The 27988-nt window shown below is 37.5% G+C and overlaps 1 protein-coding gene across 2 annotated transcripts; it reads left to right on the forward strand.

Moving 5' to 3' along the window:
- Positions 1 to 27517, forward strand: LOC308357652 (dnaJ homolog subfamily C member 17-like). Of its 2 annotated transcripts, XM_080827365.1 has the most exons (3): positions 1 to 23; positions 546 to 636; positions 26587 to 27517. In XM_080827365.1, exons 2-3 carry the CDS (start codon positions 618 to 620, stop codon positions 27450 to 27452), a joined length of 885 nt encoding a protein of 294 aa, XP_080683491.1. In that variant the 5' UTR covers positions 1 to 23; positions 546 to 617; the 3' UTR covers positions 27453 to 27517. The 2 variants fall into 2 exon arrangements, with proteins under 2 accessions (XP_080683491.1, XP_080683490.1); XM_080827364.1 differs by lacking the exons at positions 1 to 23; positions 546 to 636 and having other exon boundaries at positions 26026 to 27517.
- The last annotated feature ends 471 nt before the right edge of the window (positions 27518 to 27988 follow it).

Raw genomic sequence — 27988 nt, forward strand, 5'->3', positions numbered from 1 at the left:
CTTAATTGGGAACAACCAGGAAGGTGAGTATAAAACTAAACCATACAGCAACCAATAATCAACAATTTGACCTATAAATGGCTCTCTCATATGAGTTAACTGATAAAATTATAAGACCATAAATAAAAATGAACAAAAGAAATATCACAAAAAAAAAAAAGAATTATCACTGAAATCTTTGAAATCCCAAAACATCTTTTCTAAGGTGAGTAGTTGTGGACTTTAGATCTAAATTTAGAAAATAAGTATTTTAATTATAGTAGAGCTCTTCCATTCCTGTGTGTACCAACTTAAGCTAAAAATTGTATAAAGAGTGAAGAAATTACCTTTAGGAAATTATTTGTAAGGTCAGAAATTTATAGTATTGTACAATAATATGGCTTCAGAGATCCAGAAATTGTGCTATTTTTTAAAAAGGCAAATGAATATTTAAGCCATTCAGGATGGTTTTTATATTTTCCCCAGCCAATTCAAGGAATACATATAATATTTGTTACCAATTTTTGTTTATTTGTTTCAAAAATGTTTGTCTTTTTTTCCCCAAGAATTCTGTTTTATTGACTTTAGAAGTATAAACACCATGAATGAATTCTACAAGTTGACTTTAATGGAATAGAATGGTGGTCTGTAAAGAAGGTGACTTTTTAAATTTTATTGTAGTTGACATACAATATATATTACTTTCAGCTGTACAACATAGTAATTCAACATTTATATATATTACAAAGTAATGACCATGATAATTCTATGTACGATCTGTCACCGTACAAGTTGTTGCAGTATTATTATCTCTTTTCCCTGCACTGTCTGTACATTGCATCCTGTGACTTACTTATTTTATAACTGGAAGTCTGTTTCCCTCATTTCAACCATCCCCGCAGTCCCTCCCCTTTGGCAACCAACAGATTGTTCCCTGTATCTATGAGTTTGTTTCTCTTTTGTTGTTTGGTCATTTTGTTTTTTAGATTCCACATATAAGTGAAATCATACAGTATTTATCTTGCTCCAGCTTATGTCACTCAGCGTAACGGTCCCTGGGTTCATCCATGACACGGAAAGCAAGATTTCATTCTTCTTTATGGCTGAGTAATAGTTTACATATTCCACTGTGTGTATGTGTGTGTGTGTATGCATATATCCGTGCATACTTATATGTAGACTTACATCTTTTTTACCCAGTCATCGGTTGTTGGACACCTAGTTTCCTTCCATATCTTGGCTATTTTAAATAATGCTGCAGTAAACATAGGGATGTATGTATCTTTATGAATTCATGTTTTTGTATTTTTTCAGATAAATACCCAGAAGTGGAATTGCTGGGTCATATGGTAGTTCTATTTTCAATTTTTTGAGGAACCTCTGTACTATTTTCCATAGTGGCTACACTGCTTTGCATTCCCACCAACACTGCACAAGTCCCTTTTCTGCACATCTTTACTAATACCTGTTATTCCTTGTCTTTGGATACTAGCCATTCTGACAGGTGTGGGGTGATACCTCATTGTGATTTTGATTTGCATTTCCCTGATGATGAGTGATGTTGAGTATCTTTTCATACGTTTGTTGTTTGTTAGCCATCTATGTGTCTTCTTTGGAAAAATGTCTATTCAGGTCCTTTGCCCATTTTTAAATTGAATTGTTTATTTTTTTAATGTATATTGGAATATTAACCCCTTATTGGTTATGTCATTTGCAAATATCTTCTCCCATTCAGTAAGTTGCCTTTCATTTTGTTAATGTTTTCCTTCCCTGTGCAAAAACTTTTTGGTTTGATACAGTCTCATTTGTTTATTTTTGCTTTTGTTGCCCCGTCTAAGGAGACAGATCTGAAAAAATGTTGCTGACACCAGTGTTCAAGAGCTTACTGCCTATGTTTTCTTCCAGGAGTTTTAAGTTTTCAGGTCTCACATTTAGGTGTTCAATCCATTTTGAGTATATTTTTGTATATAGTGTAAAAATTGGTCCAGTTTCATTCTTTCATCCAGTTTCCCCAATACTATTTATTAAAGAGACTGCCCTTTTTTCAATTGCATATTAATGCCTCCTTTGTCAAAATTAATTATATAATTGTGGGTTTATTTCTGGGCTCTATACTGTTCCATTGAACTGTGTTTTTATGTCAGTATCATTACTGTTTCGGTTACTATACCTTTGTAGTATAGTTTGAAATTAGGAAGTGTTATACCTCAGCTTTGTTCTTTCTCAAGATTGCTTTGGCTATTCAGAGCCTTTTGTGGTTCCATACAAATTTTACGATTACTTGTTCTAGTTCTGTGAAAATTTCCTGTTGGTATTTTGATAGAGATTATGTTGAATCTGTAGATTGCTTTGAGTGGTATGGACATTTTAACAATCTTAATTCTTCCAGTCCATGAGCATAGTTTTTTTTTCCACTTATTTGTGTCAACTTTAATTTCTTTCATCAATGTTTTTGAGAGTATAGGTCTTTTACCTCCTTGGTTAAATTTATCCCTAGGTATCTTATTCTTATTAATACAATTGTAAATGGGATTGTTTTCTTAATTTCACTCTCTGATAGTTCATTATTAGTGTATAGAAATGGAACAGATTTATGTATACTGAATTCATATCTGGCAACTTATTGAATTAATTTGTTCTAATAAATTTTTGGTGGAGTCTTTAGGGTTTTCTATATATAGTACCATTTAAATTGCAAATAGTGACAGTTTTACCTCTTCCTTTCCAATTTGGATGTCTTTTCCTTTTTCTTGTCTGATCACTGTGTCTAATACTGTGTTGAATAATAGTGGCAAGAGTGGGCATTCTTGTCTTATCCCTGATCTTAGAGGAAAAGCTTTCCGCTTTTCACCATTGGATATGAAGGTAGCTGTGGGTTTGTCATATGTGGCCTTTATTGTGTTGAAGTATGTTTCCTCTATACCCACTTTGTTAAAGAGTTTTTATCATAAATGGATATTGAAATTTATCAAATGCTTTTTTGGCATTTATTGACATGATTATCTGACTTATATCCTTCTTTTTGTTAATGTGGTGTATCATATTGATTGATTTGTGAATTTTTTTTTTTTAATTTGACAGACAGACATCACAAGCAGGCAGAGAGGCAGGCAGAGAGAGAGGAGGAAGCAGGCTCCCCACTGAGCAGAGAGCCCGATGCGGGGCTCGATCCCAGGACCCTGGGATCATGACCTGAGCCGAAGGCAGAGGCTTTAACCCACTGAGCCACCCAGGTGCCCCTGATTTGTGAATTTTTTTAAAGATTTTATTTATTCATCTGACAGACAGAGATCACAAGTAGGCAGAGAGGCAGGCGGTGAGAGACGAAGGGAAGCAGGCTTCCTGCTGAACAGAGAGCCCGATGTGGGACTCAATCCCAGCACCCTGGGATCATGACCTGAGCCGAAGGGAGAGATTTTAACCCACTGAGCCACCAAGGCGTGCCTGATTTGTGGATATCGTGCCATCCTTGCATCCTCAGAATAAATCCCACTTGGTTATGGCATATGATTTTTTTAACGTATTGTTGAATTCAATTTGCTAATATTTTGTTGGGGATTTTTACATCTATATTCATCAGGGTTATTGGTTTGTAATTTTCCTTTTTTTGTGGTGTCTTTGGATTTTGGTATTAGGATAATGCTGGTCTTATAGAATGATTTTGGAAGCATTCCTTCCTCTTTAGTTTTTGAACTAGTTTGAGAAGGATAGGTGTTAACTTTTCCATAAATGTATGGTAGAATTCACCTGTAAAGTTTTCTGGTGCTGGACTTTTGTTTATTGGGAATTCACTAATTACAGGTTCAATGTCATTACTAGTAATTAGTCTATTCAGATTTTCTATTTCTTCTTGATTCAGTCTTGAAAGATTGTTTCTAGGAATTTATCTATTTTTCTAGGTATCCCATTTGTTGTCATATAATTATTTGTACTAGTCTCTTATGATTCTTTGCATTTCTGTGGTATCAGTTGTAACTTCTCTTTCATTTCTGATTTTATTTATTTGGGTCCTCTCTTTTTTCTTGATGAATCTTACTAAAAGTTCTTCAATTTTGTTTCTTTTTTCAAAGAACTACCTCCTACTTATATTGATGTTTTCTATTTTTTACTTAGTCTCTTGTGTCATTTATTTTCACTCTGATCTTTATTATTTCCTTCCTTAAACTAACTTTGGGCTTTGGTCTTTCTCTAGTCCTTTAGGTGTGATGTTACATTGCTGTCTTGAGTTTTTTTTGTTTCTTGAGGTGAACCTATATCACTCTCAACCTCCTTTTGAGAACTACCTTTGCTTTGTTCCATAGATTTTTGGACTGTTGTGGGTTTTTTTAAGATTTTATTTTATTTATTTGACAGAGAGAGACATAGTGAGAGAGGGAACACAATCAGGGGGAGTGGGAGAAGGAGAAGCAGGCTTCCTGCTGAGCAGGGACCCTGGGACCATGACCTGAGCTGAAGACGGCTGAGCCACCCAGGTGCCCCTGGACTGTTGTGATTTTATTTTCATTTTTCTCTAAGTATTTTTTTAATTTCCTCTTGATTTCTTCATTGACCCATTGGGTGTTTAATAGAATGTTGTTCAGCCTCTACGCGTTTTATGTTTTTCCCAGTTTTCTTCTTGCAATTGATTTCTAGTTTCATAGTGCTGTGGTTGGAAAAGATATGTGATATGATTTCAGTCTTCTTGAATTCACTGAGACTTGTTTTGTGACCTAAGGTGATTTATTCTGGAGCATATTCCATGTGAACTTGAAAAAAAAAATCTATTCTGTTTTAGATGGAATATTCTACAGATATTTATGAAGTTCATCTGGTCTAATGTGTGATTTAAGGCCAATGTTCTTGTTGATTTTCTGCCTGGGTGATCTAGCCATTGATGAAAGTGAGGTGTTAAAAGTCCCCGACTATTATAGTATTACTGTCATTTTCTTCTTTTATGTCTGTTAATATTTGCTTTATTTATTTAGGTGCTCCTATGTTGGGTGTCCTTTTCCCTTGGGAATTGGTGACTTTCCTTAGTGTTATGTTTTCCTTTCTCTTCATTTTTTTTGTATTTGGTCTGTGGTTACCATGAGTTTCATATATAACATCCTACATATATAGCAGCCTATTTTAAGTCAATGATTGCTTCAATTCAAACACATTCTAAAAGCACTACATTGTTACTTCCTCCCCATGTTTTATGTTTTTTTTAATAGAATTTTTCTTTTTTTTTTTAGTAAAGTTTTTTGTTGGTTTTTTTTTTTTAAGATTTTACTTATTTGACAGTTTGACAGAGAGAGACACAGCAAGAGAGGGAACATAAGCAGGGGAGTGGGAGAGGGAGAAGAATGCTGCCCCCCTGAGTAGGGAGCCTGAGGAAGGACTGATCCCAGGACCCTGGGATCATGACCTGAGCTGAAGGCAGACGTTTAACGACTGAGCCACCCAGGCACCCCATGTCTTATGCTTTTGAAGTCGTATTTTTATATCTTATTATTTTGTGTATTCTTTGACTAATTACTGTAGATCTGACCAGTGTCACTAATTTTGTATTTTAACCTTCATGCTAGTTATGTGTGTATAGGTGGTTGATCCACCACCTTTCCTATATGTTTACTTTTACCAGTGAGATTTTTTTTTCTTTCATAATTTTCTTAGTTCTAGTTATGTACTTTTGTTTTCCACTTAAAGAAGTTCCTTTAATATTTATTATAGGGCCAATTTTGTGTTGATGAACTCCTTCGTCTTCTGCTTTTCTGGGAAATTCTTTATCTCTTCTTTAATTTTGAGTGATAACCTTGTTGGATGAGTATTCTTGGTTGGAAGTTTTTTCCTTTTAGCATTTTTAAAAATATTTATTTATTTATTTATTTGACAGAGAGAGAGAGAGATCACAAGTAGGCAGAGAGGCAGGCAGAGGAGGAGGGGGAAGCAGGCCCCCTGCTGAGCAGGGGGCTCAATCCCAGGACCCTGAGATCATGACCTGAGCCGAAGGCAGAGGCTTTACCCACTGAGCCATCCAGGCACCCCTCCTTTTGGCATTTTGAATATATTATGCTACTCTATTCTGGCCTGTAAAATTTCTGCTGACAAATCAACTGATAGTCTTATGGGAGTTCCTTTGTACATTGGTAGTTGTTTTTTTCTTGCTGCTTTTAAGATTCCCCCTTTATCTTTAACTGATGACACTTTGATAATAATATGTGTTGGTGGGGTCTCTTTGGGTTCATCTTACTGGGGACTCTTTTTGCTTCCTCTACTTGGATGTCTGTTTCCTTCACCAGGTTAGGGAAGTTTTTGGCAATTATTTCTTCAAATAGTTTTTCTGTCCCTTTCTCTCCCTCTTTTCTCCTTTTGGGAGCCCTATAATGCAAATGTTTGTTGCTTGATGTTGTCCCAGAGGTCCCTTAAACTAGCCTCATTTTTAAAAATGTTTCTCTTTTTACTCTTCTAATTGGGTGATTTCCATTACCCTGTCTTCCAGATCACTGATCCATTCTTCTGCATTCTGATCTGCTGTTGATTCCCTTTAGTGTATTTTTCATTTTAGTTATTGAATTCTTCAGCTCTGATTAGTTCTTTTTATATTTTCTGTTTCTTTGTTGAAATTCCTGCTGTGTTCATTCATTCTTCTCCTTAGTTCCCTGAGATTTTTTTAAAAGATTTTATTTTTATTTTTTTTAATTTATTTGACAGGCAGAGATCACAACTAGGCAGAGAGGCAGGCCGGGGGTGGGGGAGCAGGCTCCCTGCTGAGCAGAGAGCCTGATGCGGGGCTCAATCACAGGACCCTGAGATTTTTTATGACCATTACTTTGAACATTATTTGATAGTTTATTTCCATTTCATTTACTTCTTTTTCTGAGATTTGATCATATTCTTTCTTTTGGAACATATTCCTGTCTTTTTATTTTACCTAACTCTCTATTTGTTTTTATGTATTAGATCACTTACATGCACCAGCCTTGAAAGATTGGCTTTATGTAGAAGTCACCCTGTGTGGCCCAGTAGCACAAATACCCTGATCACCTAAGCCAGGTCCATCGAGTATTTCTTGTATAGGCTCTATACACCTTCCTGTTGTGTCCTGGTTGTAATTGGTACAATCTCATTGGTGGGTGGGGTGGCCGCAACAGCCATAAGTATGCTGGTGGGCTGGGCAGCCCACTGGCAGAGTTGATGGTCATGTCTGGCTGTGACTGTTGCAAGCATTCTAGGTGCAGGCTTGGCCCTTCAAGGCAGGAGCACTTAGGAATGGCTCTAGTGCTAACTGACTATGCCTGTGCCTGTGAAATGTGGTGGATCAGGGCTTAGGAGGGGCTGTGTGGGCAGGTTGGATAGGGCTAGCAGTACTAGCATAGTAGATGGCGAGTATTAGAAATGGTACCTGCTAGGGCCAGGAAAACCAGGAAGAAAGGAAGTAAAAAAACAAAAAGTACCTGCCAGTGATTCTGTCTCCAGACAACATTACAACAAGTCACGCATGGCCCCTCCAGCACACACCACAAAATTAGTCAGTGGATCTCCTTCATGTGGGAGGAGGTAAGCTCTGTATCTTCTTACTTTACCATCTTGAGCCCACCTCTATAAAGTGACTTCTAAAGTAACATAGCTGTTAGTGGGTAGCCAGTTATATCCAAAATATGACAAGCAGGAATCTCTTGCCCTCTGGAGGAATCCAAAATAATGGGGGCTTGGAAGTACTGACCCTTTTCTTCTTAAATTAATCAATATGAAGTTATTTTTATTTTTATTTTATTTTTTTCCTTTTCTTTCCTTTTTTTTTTTTTTTTAAAGCAAGCCCTATGCCCAGTGTGGTGCTTGAACTCATGACCCTGAGATCAAGAGTTGCATTCTCCACCAACTGAGCCAGCCAAGTGCCCCTGTGAAGTTATTTTTCATGTTCAGCCCAAAGCCTCTCGTGTTTTTAAGCCTGGTTTCTTCCTTTTTTAGTCATTGATAGACATAAAAAATTACTCATCATCTACCGAGAAAATTCTTCACCTTTGAAAACATGTTATTTCCCCCAAGGTACTTCAGACCTAGCACTGAACAAAGTTTGCAGCAGATGGGATAAAGAGTATTGTGGGCCAAAGGAATCTTAGGAAATCTCTTAAGAGACCTGGATCTTGAATGATTGGGATTTAGATAGAACAGAAAGAGATCATTCCAAATATAGGAGGATGGAAAAAGTAGAAAGATATCCTCAGAAGTCTGGAAGTAGGTGCTAATGTGTTTCAGGGACAATAAGGAGATAACTGTCTGTATCTTAAAAGCAGAGTTTTTATTTGATACATCTTTGTCTAAAAAAATGACATGATTACCAGTGTATGGCGGTGTTAAGCAGTATGAGAAGAGGCAAGAAAACTATCCAGGAAGCTGTTGCAGGCAAATGGCTAGAGGTGGGCAATCTCCTCCCCATCTAACAGCAGCATGAAGGCAGGGGCTATGCCTTTTATCTCAGTATCCACAGCAATTAGCATGTGGTTGGCACTTAGTGAATGTTGAATGAAGAAATGAAGAAATGAAGCTAAAAGAATGTTGATACCTCTACTAAAAAATGGAGTTTAAAAAAAAAGTTAAAAAAAAAAGAGTGAGTTAACCTTTGAACATGTAAAATATTGGTGCAGTAGTCAAACGGAGACCTTTTGAAGACAGTTGAAAAAAAAACAGAATCAGGGCATGTCTTTGTGTAAGTGGAGTTTCACAGTGGCACTGTGTTACCAGTTCATTCAATTGGTGGCCAAGTCTTTTCTCCAAATAAGGTTTTTTAAGATTTTATTTATTTATTTGACAGACAGAGATCACAAGTAGGCAGAGAGGCAGGCAGAGAGGCAGTATGTGTGTGTGTGTGTCTGTGTGATTTATTTGCTTACAAACATAGAACTTTCTGTATATTAAAAATTGGTTTTAATTGATCACCATTGAAGCCCATACATCTTTTGCTCTTGACTCTTCTGAAGTTTGAATCTCTGCCACCCACCATGCAGGTTATTCTTGTAATCCAGAGAACTTTCAACTGTTTATAAACATTTGGGTATGGCCAACACAGGGTGTAGTGAGCTGTCCTCTCATCCTGTTTAGTTCTACCACTGTATGGAGCTGCCCATTTAAATTGTTAAGTGCACACTTTTTAAAGAATATATTTATTTTAATTGTGGAAAAATATATATAACATAAAATTTGCCCTGTTAACCATTTTTAAGCATACAGTTCTCTGGCATTAAGTTCACATTGGCTTTTTTCCTAGTTTCTTGACAAGAGTGAGAATTTTCATTTCACTGAAGTATTCTTTGTTTCTGAATAATGTATTCACAGATATTTTATATTTATCTGGCATGTTCTGCTTCTGGTCGCTATGAAAGACATTCTTTTTAAATCTGATTTAAAAAGCAGATCTAGGGGCGCCTGGGTGGCTCAGTGAGTTGAGCCTTTGACTTCAGCTCAGGTCATGATCTCAGGGTCCTGGGATCGAGCCCCGCATTGGGGCTCTCTGCTCAGCGGGGAGCCTGCTTCCCCCCCTCTCTCTGCCTGCCTCTGCCTACTTGTGATCTCTCTCTGTCAAATAAATAAATAAAATCTTTAAAAAAACACACACACAAATCTAATTATTGCAACCATGATGAAATTAGGTATATCTTTTAAAGCTAGGTAAATAATTTTACTTATTTTCCAGATGTTATTCTTCATGGCATTAACAACAACAACAAAAATGTATATTTCCCCTCAGTTCTTGACTTTTACAAACTAAGTTTTAGAAAAGTTGTTATCTAATGTAAATATATAGAATTATTGAACTATTGTATTGATTGTATTATACAGGAACTAATATGACACTGTATGTTAATTACACTTCAATTTAAAAAAAGATTCCATACAGAAAGAAGATATAACAGTTAGAAACATTTATGTACCTAATGACAAAACATCAAAATGTATGAAGCAAAAACTAACAGAATTGAAGGGAAAAATAGATATTTGTATAATAGTTAGAGACTCATAATAATGGATAGGACGACCCGACAAAAGATAAGTAAAAAAAATAGAAGACTTAAACAAGACAATAAGTCAATTAGATTTAACAAACATGTACAGAACACCATCCAACAACATCAGGATATACATTCTTCTCAAGGGCACATGGGACACTTTCTAGGATAGACTGAATATTAGGCAACAAATTAAGTCTCAATAGATTTGAAAAGGTAGCTATTATACAAAGTATCTTCTCTGACCACAGTGTAATGAAGATAGAAGTCAATAATGAGAGGAAAACGGGAAAATTAATAAAATATTAGAAACTAGACAACACACTTTTAAACAACCAATGATCAAAGAAACCACAAGGGAAATTAGAAAATACTTGAAGACAAGTGAAAATAAAACACAACATACCAAATTTATAGGATGCAGCAAAAGCAGTGCAAAAGGAAAAATTTATAGCTATGAATGCTTACGTTAAAAAACAAGATTGGGGGAAAAGAAAAAACAAGATGGGGCACTGGGTTGACTCAGTTGGTTGGGTGTCCAGCTCTTGATTTCGGCTCAGATTATGATCTTGGGCTTGTGGGATCGGACCTTGTATAGGGCTGCACCCTCAGTGCAGAGTCTGCTTGGGACTCTGTCTCTCCCTCTGCCACTCCCTCTGCTTACTATAAATAAATAAATAAATAAATAAATAAATAAATAACTATTTAAAAAACAACAACAACAAGATCTTGGGGCACCTGGCTGGCTCAATTGGTTGATCTTGGGGTTGTAAGTTTGAGCCCCATGTTGGGTGTAAAGATTACTTAAGCATAAAATCTTTTAAAAAATTTAATCTTAGATCTTAATTCAACAGCCCAACTTTACAGCTCAAAGAATAAACTAAATCTGTAACTAGCAGAGGGAAGGGAATAATAAAAATTAGAACAAAGATAAATAGAGAATAGAAGAATAGAGAAAATCAATGAAACAAGAAATTGGTTTTTCAAAACGATCAATAAGGCTGACCTTTAGTTAGATAAACTAAGAAAAAAAAAGAAAAGAAAAGAGACTCAAATTATTAAACCAGAAATGAAAGTGGAGACATTACTACTGATTCTACAGAAATGAAAAGGATTATAAGAGTATACTATGAGTAGTAGTACACCAACAAATTGGATAATCTAGATAACATGGATGAATTTCCAGGAAAAAACTGCCAGGACTAAATCACAAAGAAATAGAAAATCTGAGTAGACCTATACTAGTAAGAAGATTAAATCAGTGACCAGAAATCTCCCAACAAAGAAAAGCCCTGAACCTGATGGCTTCACTGATAATGCTACCAAACATTTAAAAAACTAATAATACCAATCCTCCTCAAATGTCAAGGGCGCCTGGGTGGCTCAGTGGGTTAAAGCCTCTGCCTTCAGCTCAGGTCATGATCCCAGGGTCCTGGGATCGAGTTCCACATCGGGCTCTCTGCTCAGCAGCAAGCCTGCTTCCCTTCCTCTCTCTCTGCCTGCCTCTCTGCCTACCCGTGATCTCTGTCTGTCAAATTAAATAAAATCTCTTAAAAAAAAAAATTGAAGAGGACAAAACACCTTCTAATTCATTGTGAGACCAGCATTACCCTTAGACCAAAGCCAGACAAAGACACTCTAAAAACAAACAAACAAAAACAAAACAAAACAAAAAACTACGGACCAGTATTTCTTACAAATATTGATGCAGAAATTTCCAACAAATTACTCACAAACAGAATTCAGCAACATGTTAAAAGGACTGTACACTATGACCAAGTGGAATTTATTCCTGGAATGCAAGGATAGTCCCCATATGAAAATCAACCAGTGTAATATGCCACATCAACAGAATAAAGGGGGAAAAACATCCATTTCAATTGATATAGAAAGTGCATTCGACAAAATTCAACACCCTTTGATGCTAAATATGAAAGCCTGAAAGCTTTTCTTCTAAGAATAGAAACAAGGCAAGGATGTCCATTTTCACTACTTCTATTCAGTATAGGAATAGAAGTTCTAGCCAGAGCAATTAAGGAAGAAAAAGAAATAAAAGAACATCCAAATTGGAAAAGAAGAAGCAAAATATTTCTGCTTGCAGGCAATATGATACTAAGTCAGCACACAAAAGTCAGTTACATTTCTGTACACAATGAACCATCTAGAAAGAAAATTACAAAAACAATTCCATTTATAATAGCATCAAAAAAGATACTTAGAAACAATCATCAGAAATTATTATCAACAGTTATATGCCAATAAATTAAGCAACCTAGACGAATTTGGTTGCATTCCTGGATGGATTCTGGAAACCTGTAAACTTCCTGGATGCATTCCTGGAAACCTATAAACTTCCAAAACTGAATCAGGAAGAAATTGACAACCTGAATAGACCAATATCTAGTAACAAAATTGAAGCAGTGATCAAAAACCTCCCAAAAAACAAGAGCCCAGGACATGACAAATTCCCCGGGGGAATTCTACCAAACTTTCAAAGAAGAAATAATACCTATTCTCCTGAAGCTGTTTCAAAAAACTGAAGCAGAAGGAAAACTTCCAGACTCTTTTTTTATGAAGCCAGCATTGCGCTAATCCCCAAACCAGGCAAAGACTCCACCAAAAAGGAGAATTTCAGACCAATATCCCTGATGAACATGGATGCTAAGATTCTCAACAAGATCCTAGCTAATAGGATCCAACGATACATTAACAAGATTATCCACCATGACCAGGTGGGATTTATCCATGGGATGCAGGGATGGTTCAACATTCGCAAATCAATCAATGTGATAGAACAATAAGACAAGAGAGAAGAACCACATGGTCCTCTCAATTGATGCAGAAAAATCATTTGACAAAATCCAACATCCATTCCTGATTAAAACACTTCAAAGTATAGGGATAGAGGGAACATTCCTCAACTTCATAAAAGATATCTATGAAAAACCCACAGCAAATATCATCCTCAATGGGAAAAAAGCTGACGGCCTTTCCATTGAGATCAGGAACACGACAAGGATGTCCAGTCTTACCACTCTTGTTCAACATAGTATTAGAAGTCCTAGCAACAGCAACCAGACAACAAAGAGAAATAAAAGGTATTCAAATTGGCAATGAAAAAGTCAAACTGGGGACGCCTGGGTGGCTTAGTCGGATAAGCGGCTGCCTTCGGCTCGGGTCATGATCCCAGCGTCCTGGGATCGAGTCCCGCATCAGGCTCCTTGCTCGGCGGGGAGCCTGCTTTACCCTCTGCCTCTGCTTGCCACTCTGTCTGCCTGTGTGCTCGCTCTCTCTCTCTCTCTCTCTCTCTCTCTCTCTGACTAATAAATAAATAAATAAATACATCTTTTAAAAAAAAGAAAGAAAGAAAGAAAAAGTCAAACTGTCTCTCTTCGCAGATGACATGATACTTTATATGGAAAACCCAAAGACTCCACCCCCATACTACTAGAACTCCTACAGCAATTCAGTAATGTGGCAGGATACAAAATCATTGTACAGAAATCATTTGCTTTCTTATACACTAACAATGAAAATCCAGAAAGGGAAATTAGAGAATCAATTCCATTTACTATAGCACCAAGAATCATAAGATACCTGGGAATAAACCTAACCAAAGAGGTAAAGGAACTGTACTCAAGGAACTACAGAACACTCATGAAAGAAATTGAAGAAGACACAAAAAGATAGAAGACCATTCCATGTTCATGGATCAGAAGAATAAACATTACTAAAATGTCTATACTGCCTAGAGCAATCTATACATTCAATGCCATTCCAACCAAAATTCCACTGGCATTTTTCAAAGAGCTGGAACAAACAATTCTAAAATTTGTATGGAACCAGAAGAGACCCTGAATTGTTACGGAAATGTTGAAAAAGAAAAACAAAACTGGGGGCATCACGTTGCCTGATTTCAAGCTTTACTACAAAGCTGTGATCACCAAGACAGCATGGTACTGGCACAAAAACAGACACATAGACCAATGGAACAGAGTAGAGAGCCCAGATGTGGACCTCAACTTGATGGTCAAATAATCTTTGACAAAGCGGGAAAAAATATATAGTGGAAAAAAGACAGTCTCTTCAATAAATGGTGCTAGGAATATTGGATAGCTATATGTAGAAGAATGAAACTCGACCATTCTCTTACACCATACACAAAGATAAACTCGAAATGGATAAAAGACCTCAACGTGAGGCAGGAATCCATCAGAATCCTAGAGAACATAGGCAGTAACCACTTTTGACACCGGCCACAGCAACTTCTTTCAAGATATGTCTCCAAAGGCAAAGGAAACAAAAGCGAAAATGAACTTTTGGGACTTCACCAAGATCAAAAGCTTCTGCACAGCAAAGGGAACAGTCAACAAAACAAAGAGGCAACCCACGGAATGGGAGAAGATATTCGCAAATGACAGTACAGACAGAGGGCTGATATCCAAGATCTATAAAGAACTCCTCAAACTCAACACACACAAAACAGATAATCATGTCAAAAAATGGGCAGAAGACATGAACAGACACTTCTCCAAAGAAGACATACAAATGGCTAACAGACACATGAAAAAATGTTCATCATCACTGGCCATCAGGGAGATTCAAATAAAAAAAAAAACACATTGAGATACCACCTTACACCAGTTAGAATGGCCAAAATTAACAAAACAGTAAACAACATGTGTTGGAGAGTATGTAGAGAAAGGGGAACCCTCTTATACTGTTGACGGGAATGCAAGTTGGTACAGCCACTTTGGAAAACAGTGTGGAGATTCCTTAAGAAATTAAAAATAGAGGGGCACCGGGCGCCTGGGTGGCTCAGTGGGTTAAAGCCGCTGCCTTCGGCTCAGGTCATGATCCCAGCGTCCTGGGATGGAGCCCCGCATCAGGCTCTCTGCTCAGCAGGGAGCCTGCTTCCTCCCTTCTCTCTCTGCCTGCCTCTATGCCTACTTGTGATCTGTCTGTCAAATAAATAAATAAAATCTTTAAAAAAAAAAAAAATAGAGAGGCACCTGGGTGGCTCAGTGGGTTAAAGCCTCTGCCTTCGGCTTGGGTCATGATCCCAGGGTCCTGGGATCAAGCCCCACATCGGGCTCTCTGCTCAGCAGGGAGCCTGCTTCCCTTCCTCTCTCTCTCTGCCTGCCTCTCTGCCTACTTGTGATCTCTGTCTATCATATAAGTAAATAAAATCTTTAAAAAAAAAAAAGAAATTAAAAATAGAGCTTCCCTATGACCCTGCAATTGCACTATTGGGTATTTACCCCAACAATACAGATGTAGTGAAAAGAACGGCCATCTGTACCCCAGTGTTGATAGCAGCAATGGCCACAGTCACCAAACTGTGGAAAGAACCAAGATGCCCTTCAATGGACGAATGGATAAAGAAGATATGGTCCATATATACTATGGAGTATTATGCCTCCATCAGAAAGGATGAATACCCAAATTTTGTGTCAACATGGATGGGACTGGAAGAGATTATGCTGAGTGAAATAAGTCAAGCAGAGAGAGTCAGTTATCATATGGTTTCGCTTATTTGTGGAGCATAAGGAGTAACACAGAGGACATGGGGAGATGGAGAGAAGTGAGTTGGGGGAAATTGGAGGGAGAGACAAACCATGAGAGACTGTGAACTCTGAGAAACAAACTGAGGGTTTTGGAGGGGATGGGAGTGGGAGGTTGGGTGAGCCTGGTGGTGGATATTATGGAGGGCACGTATTGCATGGAGCACTGGGTGTGGTGCATAAACAATGAATTCTGGAACACTGAAAAGAAATTTTTTTAAAAAGATACTTAGGAATTAACCAAGGAGATGAAAGACTGTACAATGAAAACTATAAATCAGTGCTAAAAGAAATTTTAAAAGACATAAATGGAAACATATCCCATTCTGATAGAATAGAAGACTTGGTATTGTTAAAATGTCAGTATTACCCAAAGTAATCTACAGATTGAATGCAATCCCTATCAAAATCCCAGTTTTTTTTGCAGTAGTAGAAAAAGCCATCTTAAAATTCATATGGAATGTCAAGGGACCTCAAATAGCCAAAATAATCTTGAAAAAGAGCAAAGCTGGAGTGATCAAACTTTCTCACTTCAAAAGCTACACCAATCACAACAGTGTGGTATTGGCATAAAGACAGACATACAGACCAAAGGAACAGAATAGAGTCCAGAAATAACCCTCACATATAGAGTCAAATTATTTTTTACAAAGTGCCAAGATCATTCAATGGAGAAAGAACAGTCTTCAACAGATTGTGCTAGGAAGACTGGATATACACATACGAAAGAATGAAGTCGAACCCTTACCTAACACCAGGCACAAAAATTAACTCAGAATGGATCAAGGACCTAAAATAAAAGACCTAAGACAATAAAGATCTTAGAAGAAAACATAGGACAAATGCTTTATGACATTGGATTTGGCAGTGATTTCTTGGATAGAACACCAAAGGCAAAGATTAAAAAAAAGAAAAAAAAATAGCCAAAATAGGCTTCATGAAAATCAAAAAGAATTATGCATCAAAAGACATTATCAACAGAATAAAAATGCATCCCACAGAATGGGTGGAAATATTTGCAAATCGTATATCAAACAAGGGATTAATATCCAGAATATGTAGAGAACTTTTAAAACTCAACAACAAAAAACAATCCATTTCAAACATGGGCAAAAGAATTTCTCCAAAGAAAGATACATGAATGGCCAATAAGCACATGAAAAGATGTTCAACATCAATAATCATTAAGGAAATGCAAATCAAAACTACAGTAAGACATCACCTTATGCTCATTAGGATGGCTACTATCAGAAAGACTAAAAGCAAAATAAGTATTGGTAAGGATGTAGAGAAATTGCTCCTCCCCTCTGCCCCTTCTCCCACTCATTCTCTCCCTCTCTCATGTGTGCTCTCTCTCTCTCTTAAATAATAAATCTTTTTTAAAAATGGTTAAGATCACTAATTTTATATGTATTTTACCACAATAAAGACAAAAAATATCTATCACTGCTGATTATTTAGTAGTAACAAAATCTTTTTAGCTACATGACTTTTTTTTTTTTTAAGATTTTATCTATTTGACAGAGAGAGACACAGCGAGAGAGGAAACACAAGCAGGGTGGGTTGGAGAGGGAGAAGCAGGGAGCCTAGTGTGGTCGATCCCAGGACCCTGGGATCATGACATAAGCCAAAGGCAGATGCTTAACGACTGAGCTACCCAGGCGCCCCTAGCTTCATGACTTTTGACTGCAGATTCCCGTGGACTGCATCCTGGAAATGAGTGAATAAGAGATTTTCATTTCAGCTGGACTTTTTCTCTCATTACCAGGACCAATATTTGGCAGAAAATCTCTGTTCCAGAGTGAAAAGGTCTGAGGCAGAACTCCTCCACTAAAGGGGAAAGAAGCTGTAGATGTAGGCAGCTGTGCGAGTGGCTTCTACCTTTTCCCCACCATTCAAAACACTATACATTCCATAATTCATTTCTCATCAAAGAAAACTAAAAAGTGTTAGAACAAATAATCTCTTCATCAATGCAGTATTTTTTTTTCCTGCTGGGAAAGGACAAATGGGGAAGAACAACAGTACAATCATATCAGAAGAGGAAAGAGACCGTTCCACAGGTAGAGGAAAGAGCTGACAGTCAAGAATTCTTGAGCAGTTGAGAGAATACGGTTCCTATTTGCTGTCCCCTCTCCCTGGCAAGCTGGACAGACTATAAGGAAGAGAAAGGTGTGGCAATGTGGCCTCTAACACAGAGACCCTTCAGATCAATCAGTGGCTGTAGAAAGAGCTGTTCATAATGAGATTCAAATTCTCCAAAGACAAGGATTGGTGACTGGAAGATTCTCTTTCCATTGGTACCCTTTATAAAATGAATGTAGGGGCCAGGGAATTGTGCTTTTTCAGTATTCTGCCATACTGTATGTTATTAGATTGTCCTTGAGTAATATTCTTTTTTGGTTTTATTGAGAAATAATTGACAAATATAGAATTATATTTTATAGGTAAATTTTGAGGCCTTAATCAGGAAAGTCTAGCGGTTAAAAATGTATGATTATGCCTCTAGCAAAATAAGTAATTCTTGATAACAAGTATATATGTGCCAACTACTAAAACCAAGGGACTTCTCCCTATAAGAATTAGGTAGATGCTATAAGTTATAACATTGAATGATTAACTATCTTAATAAAATAAATAAATTTTAATGATAATAGCAATGAATTTTTAATCTTCATCACTACCCAATATGAGGTTTCTGTACTTTTTTGAATTAAGGAAAGTCTTTCAGCAATAGCAAAGTACTATACAAAGATTCTTTTTTAAAGTTAATCCTTTTAAAAAGGCATTGTCAGGGAGCTGTAAGAGATAGTCGAAGCCACAGCCACTTTTATTATCTGCAGTGCTCCACACGTGGGTACAATACCTCCATGGCAGCCATGTGACAATCCAGATACACCTCTTCAGCTAAGTGGGCTGCAACTTCTTGTGTCAGGGTCTGTCCATCCCAACAAGATCCAAAAGATCCAGGACAAAGACCACAAACCAGGCCTTGGAGATTTATTTAAAAGTCAATGTCGTAAGACTGGTAGGCAAAACAATTATTGGTTCGAAATGAATCAAATTAGAGTGATCTTTTTTATGAACTAGGCCTTTCTATGGTGAGTCTATAGAACTCAACTTGAGTGTCTTTCACAGTAGTGGCTGTTACCTGGAAAGCCTTCATTGCATGGCTCTTAATGATCATAGCCCTCTGTAGAAACAGTTTGAAATTGATGGTGAATCCTTTGAGCTTAAGGACTGTGCTTTGGGGCATGCCTCCTAGAAGTATTTTTCTTGTGTCCTATAAGGAAGGTCTTGAGACCTATTCATCTCACAGTTCCTAGGTAAATCAGAAGTATCAGAGGAGGGGCGCCTGGATGGTACAGTTGGTTGGGCATAGGACTCTTGGTTTTAGCTGGGGTCTTGATTTAAGGGTTGTGGAATCAAGACACACCTCAGGCTCCGCTCTCAGCGCTGAGTTAGCTTGGGACTTTCCCTCCCGCTCCCTATGCCCTCCCCACCCCCACCCCCATATGTGTACTTGCACGCCCCCCCCCCCGCAAATAAATAAGTAAATCTTATTTTTAAAAAAGTATCAGAGGAATAGTGTACTCCAGAAGTGTTATCACCTTTGATGACTGATTAAATTGTGGCACTCTCAAGGAGCACCTTCAACAATTTTGTACTTTACACAGACCACATGAAAAGAGCCAACCCTGGAAATTTCTGCCTTTGGGCTATCATTCTTTGCTAAGACGACCAGTGGAACCTTCCTCATTGCTGAACTGGCCCTCAACCCTCAGGGCCAGAGGGCAGCAGTGCTCTAGGGGATCTGGGCAGAAACTCTGCCAAACTGTTGCCGGACAGCATCTACAGAGGCAGATGTGTGGATTTTACTAACCAGAGCCTGATCCGAGGAGCTGCTCATGATCCAAAGTCCTGCTAGATCTGCTGTCTTCCTTTTACCGTAGTTTTTGAGGCATTTGAAGAGCTTTTTCCAGATTATGTTTAAAATTAAAACTAAAGCCTTGTTGTAAAGAGTTCAGGGATAGATACAGAGTACTGATGACTGGTGGTGCCGTTGCCAATTTAGCAAAACGAGCAATTGGCATTGTCTCAGGATAAAGCTCTATCCGACAGACAAATCCAATATGGCCAAGGAAACTCAGGGAATGACTTTTAAGGCATAAATCCAAGATAGGAGAGCCACTATATTAAGGACTTTCTTCCCATCAACAACAAAAAAAGCAGAACATATACATATATGTGTATATATATATGTATTTGTCTTTTATTTGTGTGTGTATATATATATATGTTAGTCCTGCTTTAAAACTGCTGTTTTAAAAGAAAACTGCTCTTAGTCCTGCTTTAAAACTATGTTGTATTTTACAGGTCTGTTCTATATTAATTTGATTAATAAAATTAGCAATGTAAGTTCATAATAATTCACAGATCTTTCTCTAGGAAAGGACTTCAGTGTTCACAGTCTTGTTTTTCTCCCCTTTAGGTTCTCAGCTCCCATGCATTCCTTGTTTTTGCATTCCCAAGATCCAGGCGAACTCCTGGCAACTAATAGACATGCATTATTACCTAATTGTTAAATTATGAATAAATTAATGATAAATGTATGAATTGAAACTGGGGAAGCTTGTATAGCAGTAAGCATCTTGTAGCTTTAAAAGTAATTCGTGACTGGATGATTAACTTTTTATAGTGCTATTACCTTCTCCCAAAATGATTTTCCCAATTGAATGAAAGGTAATTAACTTCATTAAAAAAAAAAAACAAAACCTTACAAATAAGAACCAAAGATTTGCTTAATATTCTCTATCCTCCTCTTCCAACCCCCGAAATCCTAATCTCATCTTCCTCCAGGAAATATTCAGGGACCTAAAAAAATTAATAAAGTTAATATACTTTCCTTTTTGTTTGCTACAAGTTATTTGTTTTGGATGAAAGGATAAGAGGCTATTAGGAAAGTTTTATTCTGAATACTTAATTCAGAACTACTGAGTTCAGTATAAGGTTAAGCTTTTTTTTTCTTCTGATATTCTTGTGCTATGGATTTACAGTATAAACTGTAGGAACTCCTGATATACATTTTTTTTTACCCTGAAGCGTATATACACGTGTGTGTGTGTGTGTGTGTGTGTGTGTACACACATGCATATATAGACACACAAGTATATATCTCAGGGTAAGAAAACTGTATTGTGTGTGTGTATGTTTAGTTTAAATAAGGAAGTAAGTTCTATAGAAGGATTTCCTGTGATAACCCAAATGAACTCAAACTGCCATCATCATCAAATTCCGTATCGCTTCAACATTCATACTTAATTATCTCAAAAGATGCTGTAAACTCTCTGATGGAGATTTTTTACGAAGTGAAATTAAAAAGCATTTACTAGAACTAATATGTTGAATATTAGTATTTACAGAATAGTAGTCTTCTGAAAAGACACTTCAGAATGTTTGCTATATTTTCATCTTCAGAAAAAGATTTCTGAAAAACAAAACATTTCCCAGGTAAAAGTAAAAATTTATCCCAGAGCAGCATCTGTCCTTCAAATTGGATTGAAGCAGAAACATACATAAATGTATATAAATTATAGGCATACAATTTCTATCATACCTGTGTAATGGCAGGAAATTGGACTATGTAATTTTTCTATCATCATTATAATATTATTTCTATAATAATTAGTTTGTTTTAGCCTTCCTATCTAGTTAGATAAGACTCAAAGTCTATAGTTTATTTGCTTTTCCTTTTATGTATATGAAGTGGTCATCAAAGAAAGTATGGGTATCCAGCAGTGTAATAGAGGGAAAGAGCCGTGAACTAAGAGTAAGAAGACCTAATTTTAGTTCTGTCTCACCTCTTACTGTGCTAAGCCTCAGTTTCCTTATCTGTAAATGATGATAACATCTGCCTATCTACCCTCTAGTTCTGTTGAAAAAGCAAAATAGGGTATAGGAAAGCCTTACCAAATATTAAGCATCCAGTATTACAGCAAGATATAAACTGGTGGTACTTTCACTAGTACTTGTCTAAATTCTTTTCCATTTTAGTTTCACAAATTCACAGCCTAATTTCTCTCTGTGTTTTGACTGACACCCATATAGTGTTGAAATAATTGAGGAAAAACAAGAGAAGTTGACAGACTTTAGATACCAATAAAATTCTTACTTAGTATAAATCTAGTATTGAATTAGAAATTGGAGCTTCCCATCTCTGGGTCAGGAGTTGAAATCTGATTCAGCCTGGATGATAACCCAAAGTCCCAGCTATTGGATGCTATTTGGAAATCCCTGTTTAAAGGTACTGATCATCTTGTTTTATTCATTCAGTGAATATTAAACAGGGACTCATCTACTTGTTTCTCTGACTCACTACTATTCCACTGTCCTGAGGCAGAAAGAATATATTAATAAACATAACTGGCAGACTGTTCTGGTGTTAATTATTCACTGGGAATTTCCCCAAACCAAGCAGTCATTTGGAGAGAGAAGAAAGGATCTGTTATTGATTACCTAACCCAGCCCTAAAACAGCTGTTCTGCTGAAACACCAAACAAAAGATCAGAAAATTTAGAAACTGTTTAAAACACATGATTGGTTATGAGCCATCTTTGCTTACAACAATCCATACTCTTCAGTAGAAAAATTCACACTTTGTGCTCTATCAGAACTCTCTGCTTCCCTTTTGACAACACTTCCACCACTGTTGTTACATATTACTTGTTGTCTCTTCTTGCCACTTAATCACTGATTAAAGACAAAAGAATCTCTATCTTGTTCATGATTTTATCCTTGAATTCTGGCACATGGAAAGTACTCAGTAACTTTCTATAGAAGTAATGATTAAAGTACCATACTTTTCATCCATTTTCAGGGTTTGGGAAGGATATTAGGCTCTTTGAGCCCATTTCCTCAACTCTGTAATGGAAATAAAATATTTTAGTTTTTCTTAAGGATTTTCAAAAGATATGAAGGTTAAGTAATAGGTACTCAAAGAGTAGTAAATATTAGTATTATTTTTATTGTTTTTCCTTTTTATCATTATAAACTGAGTTCTTCTCAAACTAGGATCATAATTTTTGTCCATAATGAATAAATCTTCATAGTATATATTTCAGAAACCTTCAAAATCACTACAGCCTAGTTCCTTGGGGTTTGGGGAATAAAAGCAGTTGATTTTAAGGTTAAAGCTTTTTTTCAAAGTTTTATCATTTTGTTTTGTTTTTCTTAACTATCCCTCTTCTTTTTTTTTTTTTTTTTAATTTTCTTTTTAAAGATTTCATTTATTTATTTGACAGAGATCACAAGTAGGCAGAGAGGTGGGGGGGGGGGGCGGCACCGGGAAGCAGGCTCCCTGCTGAGCTGAGAGCCGGATGCAGGGCTAGATCCCAGAATCCTGGGATCATGACCTGGGCCAAAGGCAGAGGCTTTAACCCACTGAGCCACCCAGACGCCCTTTAACTATCCCTCTTCTTAACAGCTGAAACATATAATCAATGAAATCACTTTAAATATTCAACTGAATTAAATGGTGATTGTCTTAGATAGGTTGGTATATGAATTGTATAGAATGCCAAATGACTTAATTTTAAGTAAACCAAACTTTAGGCTTTCTATAAAAAGGATGCTCTAGCATATGTACATTACACACACAAATCACACTTGCATGTATATTGCTGCCATATCTTTAGCCACATAAAATATTAAATATAGGCCATGTAGAAGATAAGAAAGGCATATTTGGGAAGATTACAAATAATTACATGTAAAAATATTATCCCAAGAGGAAGTTCCTGTATGTTACTATTTTTAAGTTGGAGTTTTTATCTGTGTTTGAGAAGAGGAAATGGTCATCATTGTTGTTGCTTTAAATAACCTGTTGGATAGAAGTTACATATGAAATTCCAAGTTCCTTAATTAAGGTAATCATGCAAGAGCTCAAATTTTTAGAGTACCAGATTCCCATGCAAAGCTTGCAAAACTGAATTCTCCCTCCCCACACATACTGATTTGGTATTTTATGTAAACTGTAGTTTATTTGGGGTTGTATTGAACTCAGAATGCCATACATCATGCAGGTAGGGTTGTCCTGTGGAGTTTAGGAACTGACTTGCAATTGAGAAGGTCCTGATTACTTAGCAGCATTGCAATAGTGATGTAAACTAAAAGACACACACACATACACAATTACATTTCTTTGTCACTTAAGAAATTTCTGGAAAATGGCTGACAAGCCAACTTGATATGGATCCTTGAGGTTCAAGTGTGTGAATACATTTTGAAAAGTGTGAATCTGTAAAATATTCTAATAATCTTAAAATTATTTTTAATTTTCTTGGTTTCTTGGTTTCTTGGAGTTTAGACTCTATGAATATTATATCCTTTAAGTTAAAGATGTTTGCATAACAAGATCAATCTTTGTGACAGTGTTCTCCTTTGTCATTGGGTTAGATATATATTTTACCTTTGTCAACTGGCTTGTTTCCCTCATCTTGTCAATGTGGTTGGGTCTTTTCAAACTAAATGCAATTGAAATACAATTTTAAAATATCATTCCATAGCCTTGCTTTCATCTCAAACTACAATTTTGTTTTGATTTCTTGAAAGGATAGTCTGTATTTACTGTGTCCTTTGTCCGCTCCCATTCACTCTTCAACGCATGAAATCTAGCTTTTACCCTTTCTACCACTCAAACTGCTGGTCTTGTTAAGATCACCAGTGAACACTTTTTGGTTCCCATCTTAAGTGGCACTATAGACCTTTCTTCTCTGCAGTTTTCACCTCCTTTGGCTTTCTTGTCATCATTCCTTGGTGGTTCCCCTTATGGCCTCTGTCCATAGCCTCCCAATTGGTGTCACCAGCAAGTCTTCCCCTGTTTATCTCTTAAAAGTTAATTTTTCCCCAGAAATCATCCTTACCTCTCTTTTACGTTAGAGCAACATTTTCAACCTTTTGGGGAACATGGAATCATTTGAAAAGTTAGTTAAAACGCTAGACCTTTTCTTTTTCTTATTCTTTTTTTTTATGCTAGACCTTTTCGAAAGAAAAATGTGTGCATACAACTTAATTTTGCATAGAATTTCAAGAGTGCTGATGGCTTCCCATTCTCTGCTCTGTATGTTGTTCTTTGTTGAACTCATCCACCCCATTCTTCATGCCCATGTGCCAGGAACTTTCAAATTTATGTATTCACGGGCACCTGGGTGGCTTAGTCATTAAGCATCTGCCTTTGGCTTGGGTCATGATCCCAGGGTCCTGGGATTGAGCCCTGCATCGGGCTCCCTGCTCAGTAGGAAGCCTGCTTCTCCCTCTCTCACTCCCCCTGCTTGTGTTCCTTCTCTCACTATCTCTCTGTCAAATAAATAAAATCTTTTTAAAAAAATTATGTATTTACCTAAGATCACTTTTTTGAGCTTTAAATGCTTATTTCTAACTGCCTCCAATCTCTTGTATGTCTTCTGGTTGTCTTTATAGTATTTATGAAATTTATTTCTCTTACAAAGTTTCTTCCTCTTCTTCTTAAGGACCCCACAGTCCACTTACTAGTTTAAGCTAGAAACTTCATATTTATCCCTGACTCCACCCTATGCCTCCATATTCAATAAATCCCTAAGTCTGTCACTTCTACCTCCTAACCTCTTACTGATGAAAGAACAAATATGACAAGTCATAGACTGAAACAAGAACTTAGTACAGACAAAACCATTTTAAATTAGTGAAAATAATTTCTTTTTTTAACTTCAGTATAATTAATGTACAGTGTTATATTAGTTTCAGGTGAACAATATAGTGATTCAGCAATTCTATACATTACTTGTTCATCATGATAAGTGTACTCTTAATCCCCTTTACCTATTTCACCCATTCCCTCACCCCCACTCACCATGAAAATAACTTCTTGAACAAATATCCAAGTAAGAAGAATAAGCATCGGGTTTAAGGTGGATTTAGACAGACTGATCCTTTTATTCTGGGATGATACTACAGATTTTATTATCTGGGTATTCACTACCATATGGCAAGACCTATTTTAATCAAATTTTAAAAGCCTGCATAAGATAATACAGAATTTGTTTCAGTGGCAGGATTTATGTTAATAGCTTTATAAAGGACTTTAATTCTGTATAGAATCAAGGGCAGAAGGGGTAACATAAAATATACGTATATGTTTATATGTAAGACTTTTCCTTTTCTACTTATAGGCTCTGCCTCAACCTTAGTCTAGGCCCTTTTCTTATTTGAATTATTGCCTCCTAACATGATCTCTTTGCTCAGGCTGATATATCCTTCACGCACCTTCAGGCATGACTCCAATTTATTCATGTCACTTTCCAACTTAAAGTCTCCCCATATTCTCCATTGCCTATAGAATGGTCTAGACTTCGGTATGGCATTTAAAAAAATTGACCCCAGTTCAACCTTCCAGCCTTACCTACTGCCACTGAACCTTACACCCTTTATTTGGGCCTTAAAGAACTATGCTGTCTTCCATAAACATGCCTTCTATCCTCTCAAAGCTAATTTATATGTGACTTCAAGCACCAAATTAATGCTTTATATTTATTATCATTTCATCCTACTAACAGTCCTAGGGAATTATTGTCCATTCTTCAGATGAGGAAGCAGAGACGCAAAGAGATTAGCGACTTGCTCAAATCATAGGTGCTGAACTTAAATTCAAACTTAGTATATCTTCACTCTAACTAATGCCTTTCCCTATCCCCCTTCTAGAGTGCCCTTTCCCATCTTTTTTCTGTCTAGTAACATTCCATTCATCCTTTAAAGTTTATCTCATATCACTTCCCATGGAGAGTCTTCTCTTTTTGTTCATTTATCATGTAAACTTTTTTTTCCCCTGGGTGGGCGTGAAGCCCAGTGCAGGGCTTGAACTCATGACTCTGAGATCAAGACCTGAGCTGAGATCAAGACTCAACTGAGTGAGTCACCCAGGTGCCCCTATCCTCTAAACTTTGAGCACTTTTTGAGTATTGGTTAAGAATCTGGATTTTAGAGGGTTGGAACCATGGCGGTGGCCAAGGAGCTCTTACAGATGGACCTGTACGCGCTGCTAGGTATCGAGGAGAAAGCGGTGGACAAAGAGGTGAAGAAGGCATATAGGCAGAAGGCCCTCTCCTGCCACCCAGACAAAAACCCGGATAATCCCAGAGCAGCTGAGCTCTTCCACCAGCTTTCTCAGGCCTTGGAGGTACTGACCAATGCTGCAGCCAGGGCTGCATACGACAAGGTCAGGAAAGCCAAGAAGCAGGCAGCAGAGAGGACCCAGAAACTTGATGAGAGAAGGAAGAAGGTGAAGCTTGACCTGAAGGCCCGAGAGCGGCAGGCCCAGGCCCACGGCAGTGAGGAGGAGGAGGAGAGCAGGAGCACCAGGACACTGGAGCAGGAGATCGAACGCCTTCGAGAAGAGGGTTCCCGGCAGCTGGAGGAGCAACAGAAGCTGATCCAGGAGCAGATACGCCAGGAGCGGGAGCAGAGGTTGAGAGGAAAGGCAGAAAGTCCTGAAGGCAGAGGAACCCCTAAGCTAAAGCTAAAATGGAAGTGCAAGAAGGAAGATGAGTCAAAAGGCGGCTACTCCAGAGTTGTCCTCTTACAGCTTTTCCAGAAGTATGGAGAGGTGCTCAACCTGGTGCTTTCCAGTAAGAAGGCTGGCACTGCTGTGGTAGAGTTTGCAACCATCAAGGCTGTGGAGCTGACTGTCCAAAATGAAGTGGGCCTGGTTGATAACCCTCTGAAGATTTCCTGGTTGGAGGGACGACCTCAGGGTGGGAGGGGCCCCATCCACTCAGGACTGTCACAGGGCTCAGTGCTGTCGGAGAGGGACAATGAGAGCCTTGTCATGATGCGCATGCGCCAGGCAGGGGAGCGGCAACTGCTGATCGCTCAGATGCAGCAGGAGGACGAGGTGGGGCAACCCCCGTAGTCTCCTAACTCCAGCCCACTCACCCACAGCCCCCTTCTTGAACGTCACCAATAAACCTTTCTTTTTTCTTTAAAAAAAAAAAAAGAATCTGGATTTTAGAATTAGATGAGATGTGGATTGTCCTGTTTTTCTGATACTCTGATTTCTAGGGGTTTTTTGTATAATCCAACCCATCATGAAAGCATTGTCTTTAGTTTCCTGTTTTGATTTCTTTAGAGTGAGAAGTTATAGATAATTGTGAAGAGTTAAGTACAGAATCCTACTAGAAATTTAGAATTTCCTTCAATCTTTTACAGCTCTTTTAGCCATACCTAATTAAACAGCAGTTTTTTGGTTTTTTGTTTGTTTGTTTGTTTGTTTGGTTGGGTTTTTTTTATTTGACAGACAGAGATCACAAGTAGGCAGAGAGGCAGGCAGAGAGAGAGGAGGAAGCAGGCTCCCCGCTGAGCAGAGAGCCCGATGCGGGACTCGATCCCAGGACTCCGGGATCATGACCTGAGCCTAAAGCAGAGGCTTTAACCCACTGAGCCACCCAG

The sequence above is a fragment of the Martes martes genome, assembly GCF_963455335.1.
Source record: "Martes martes genome assembly, chromosome: 16".
Taxonomy (NCBI): domain Eukaryota; kingdom Metazoa; phylum Chordata; class Mammalia; order Carnivora; family Mustelidae; genus Martes; species Martes martes.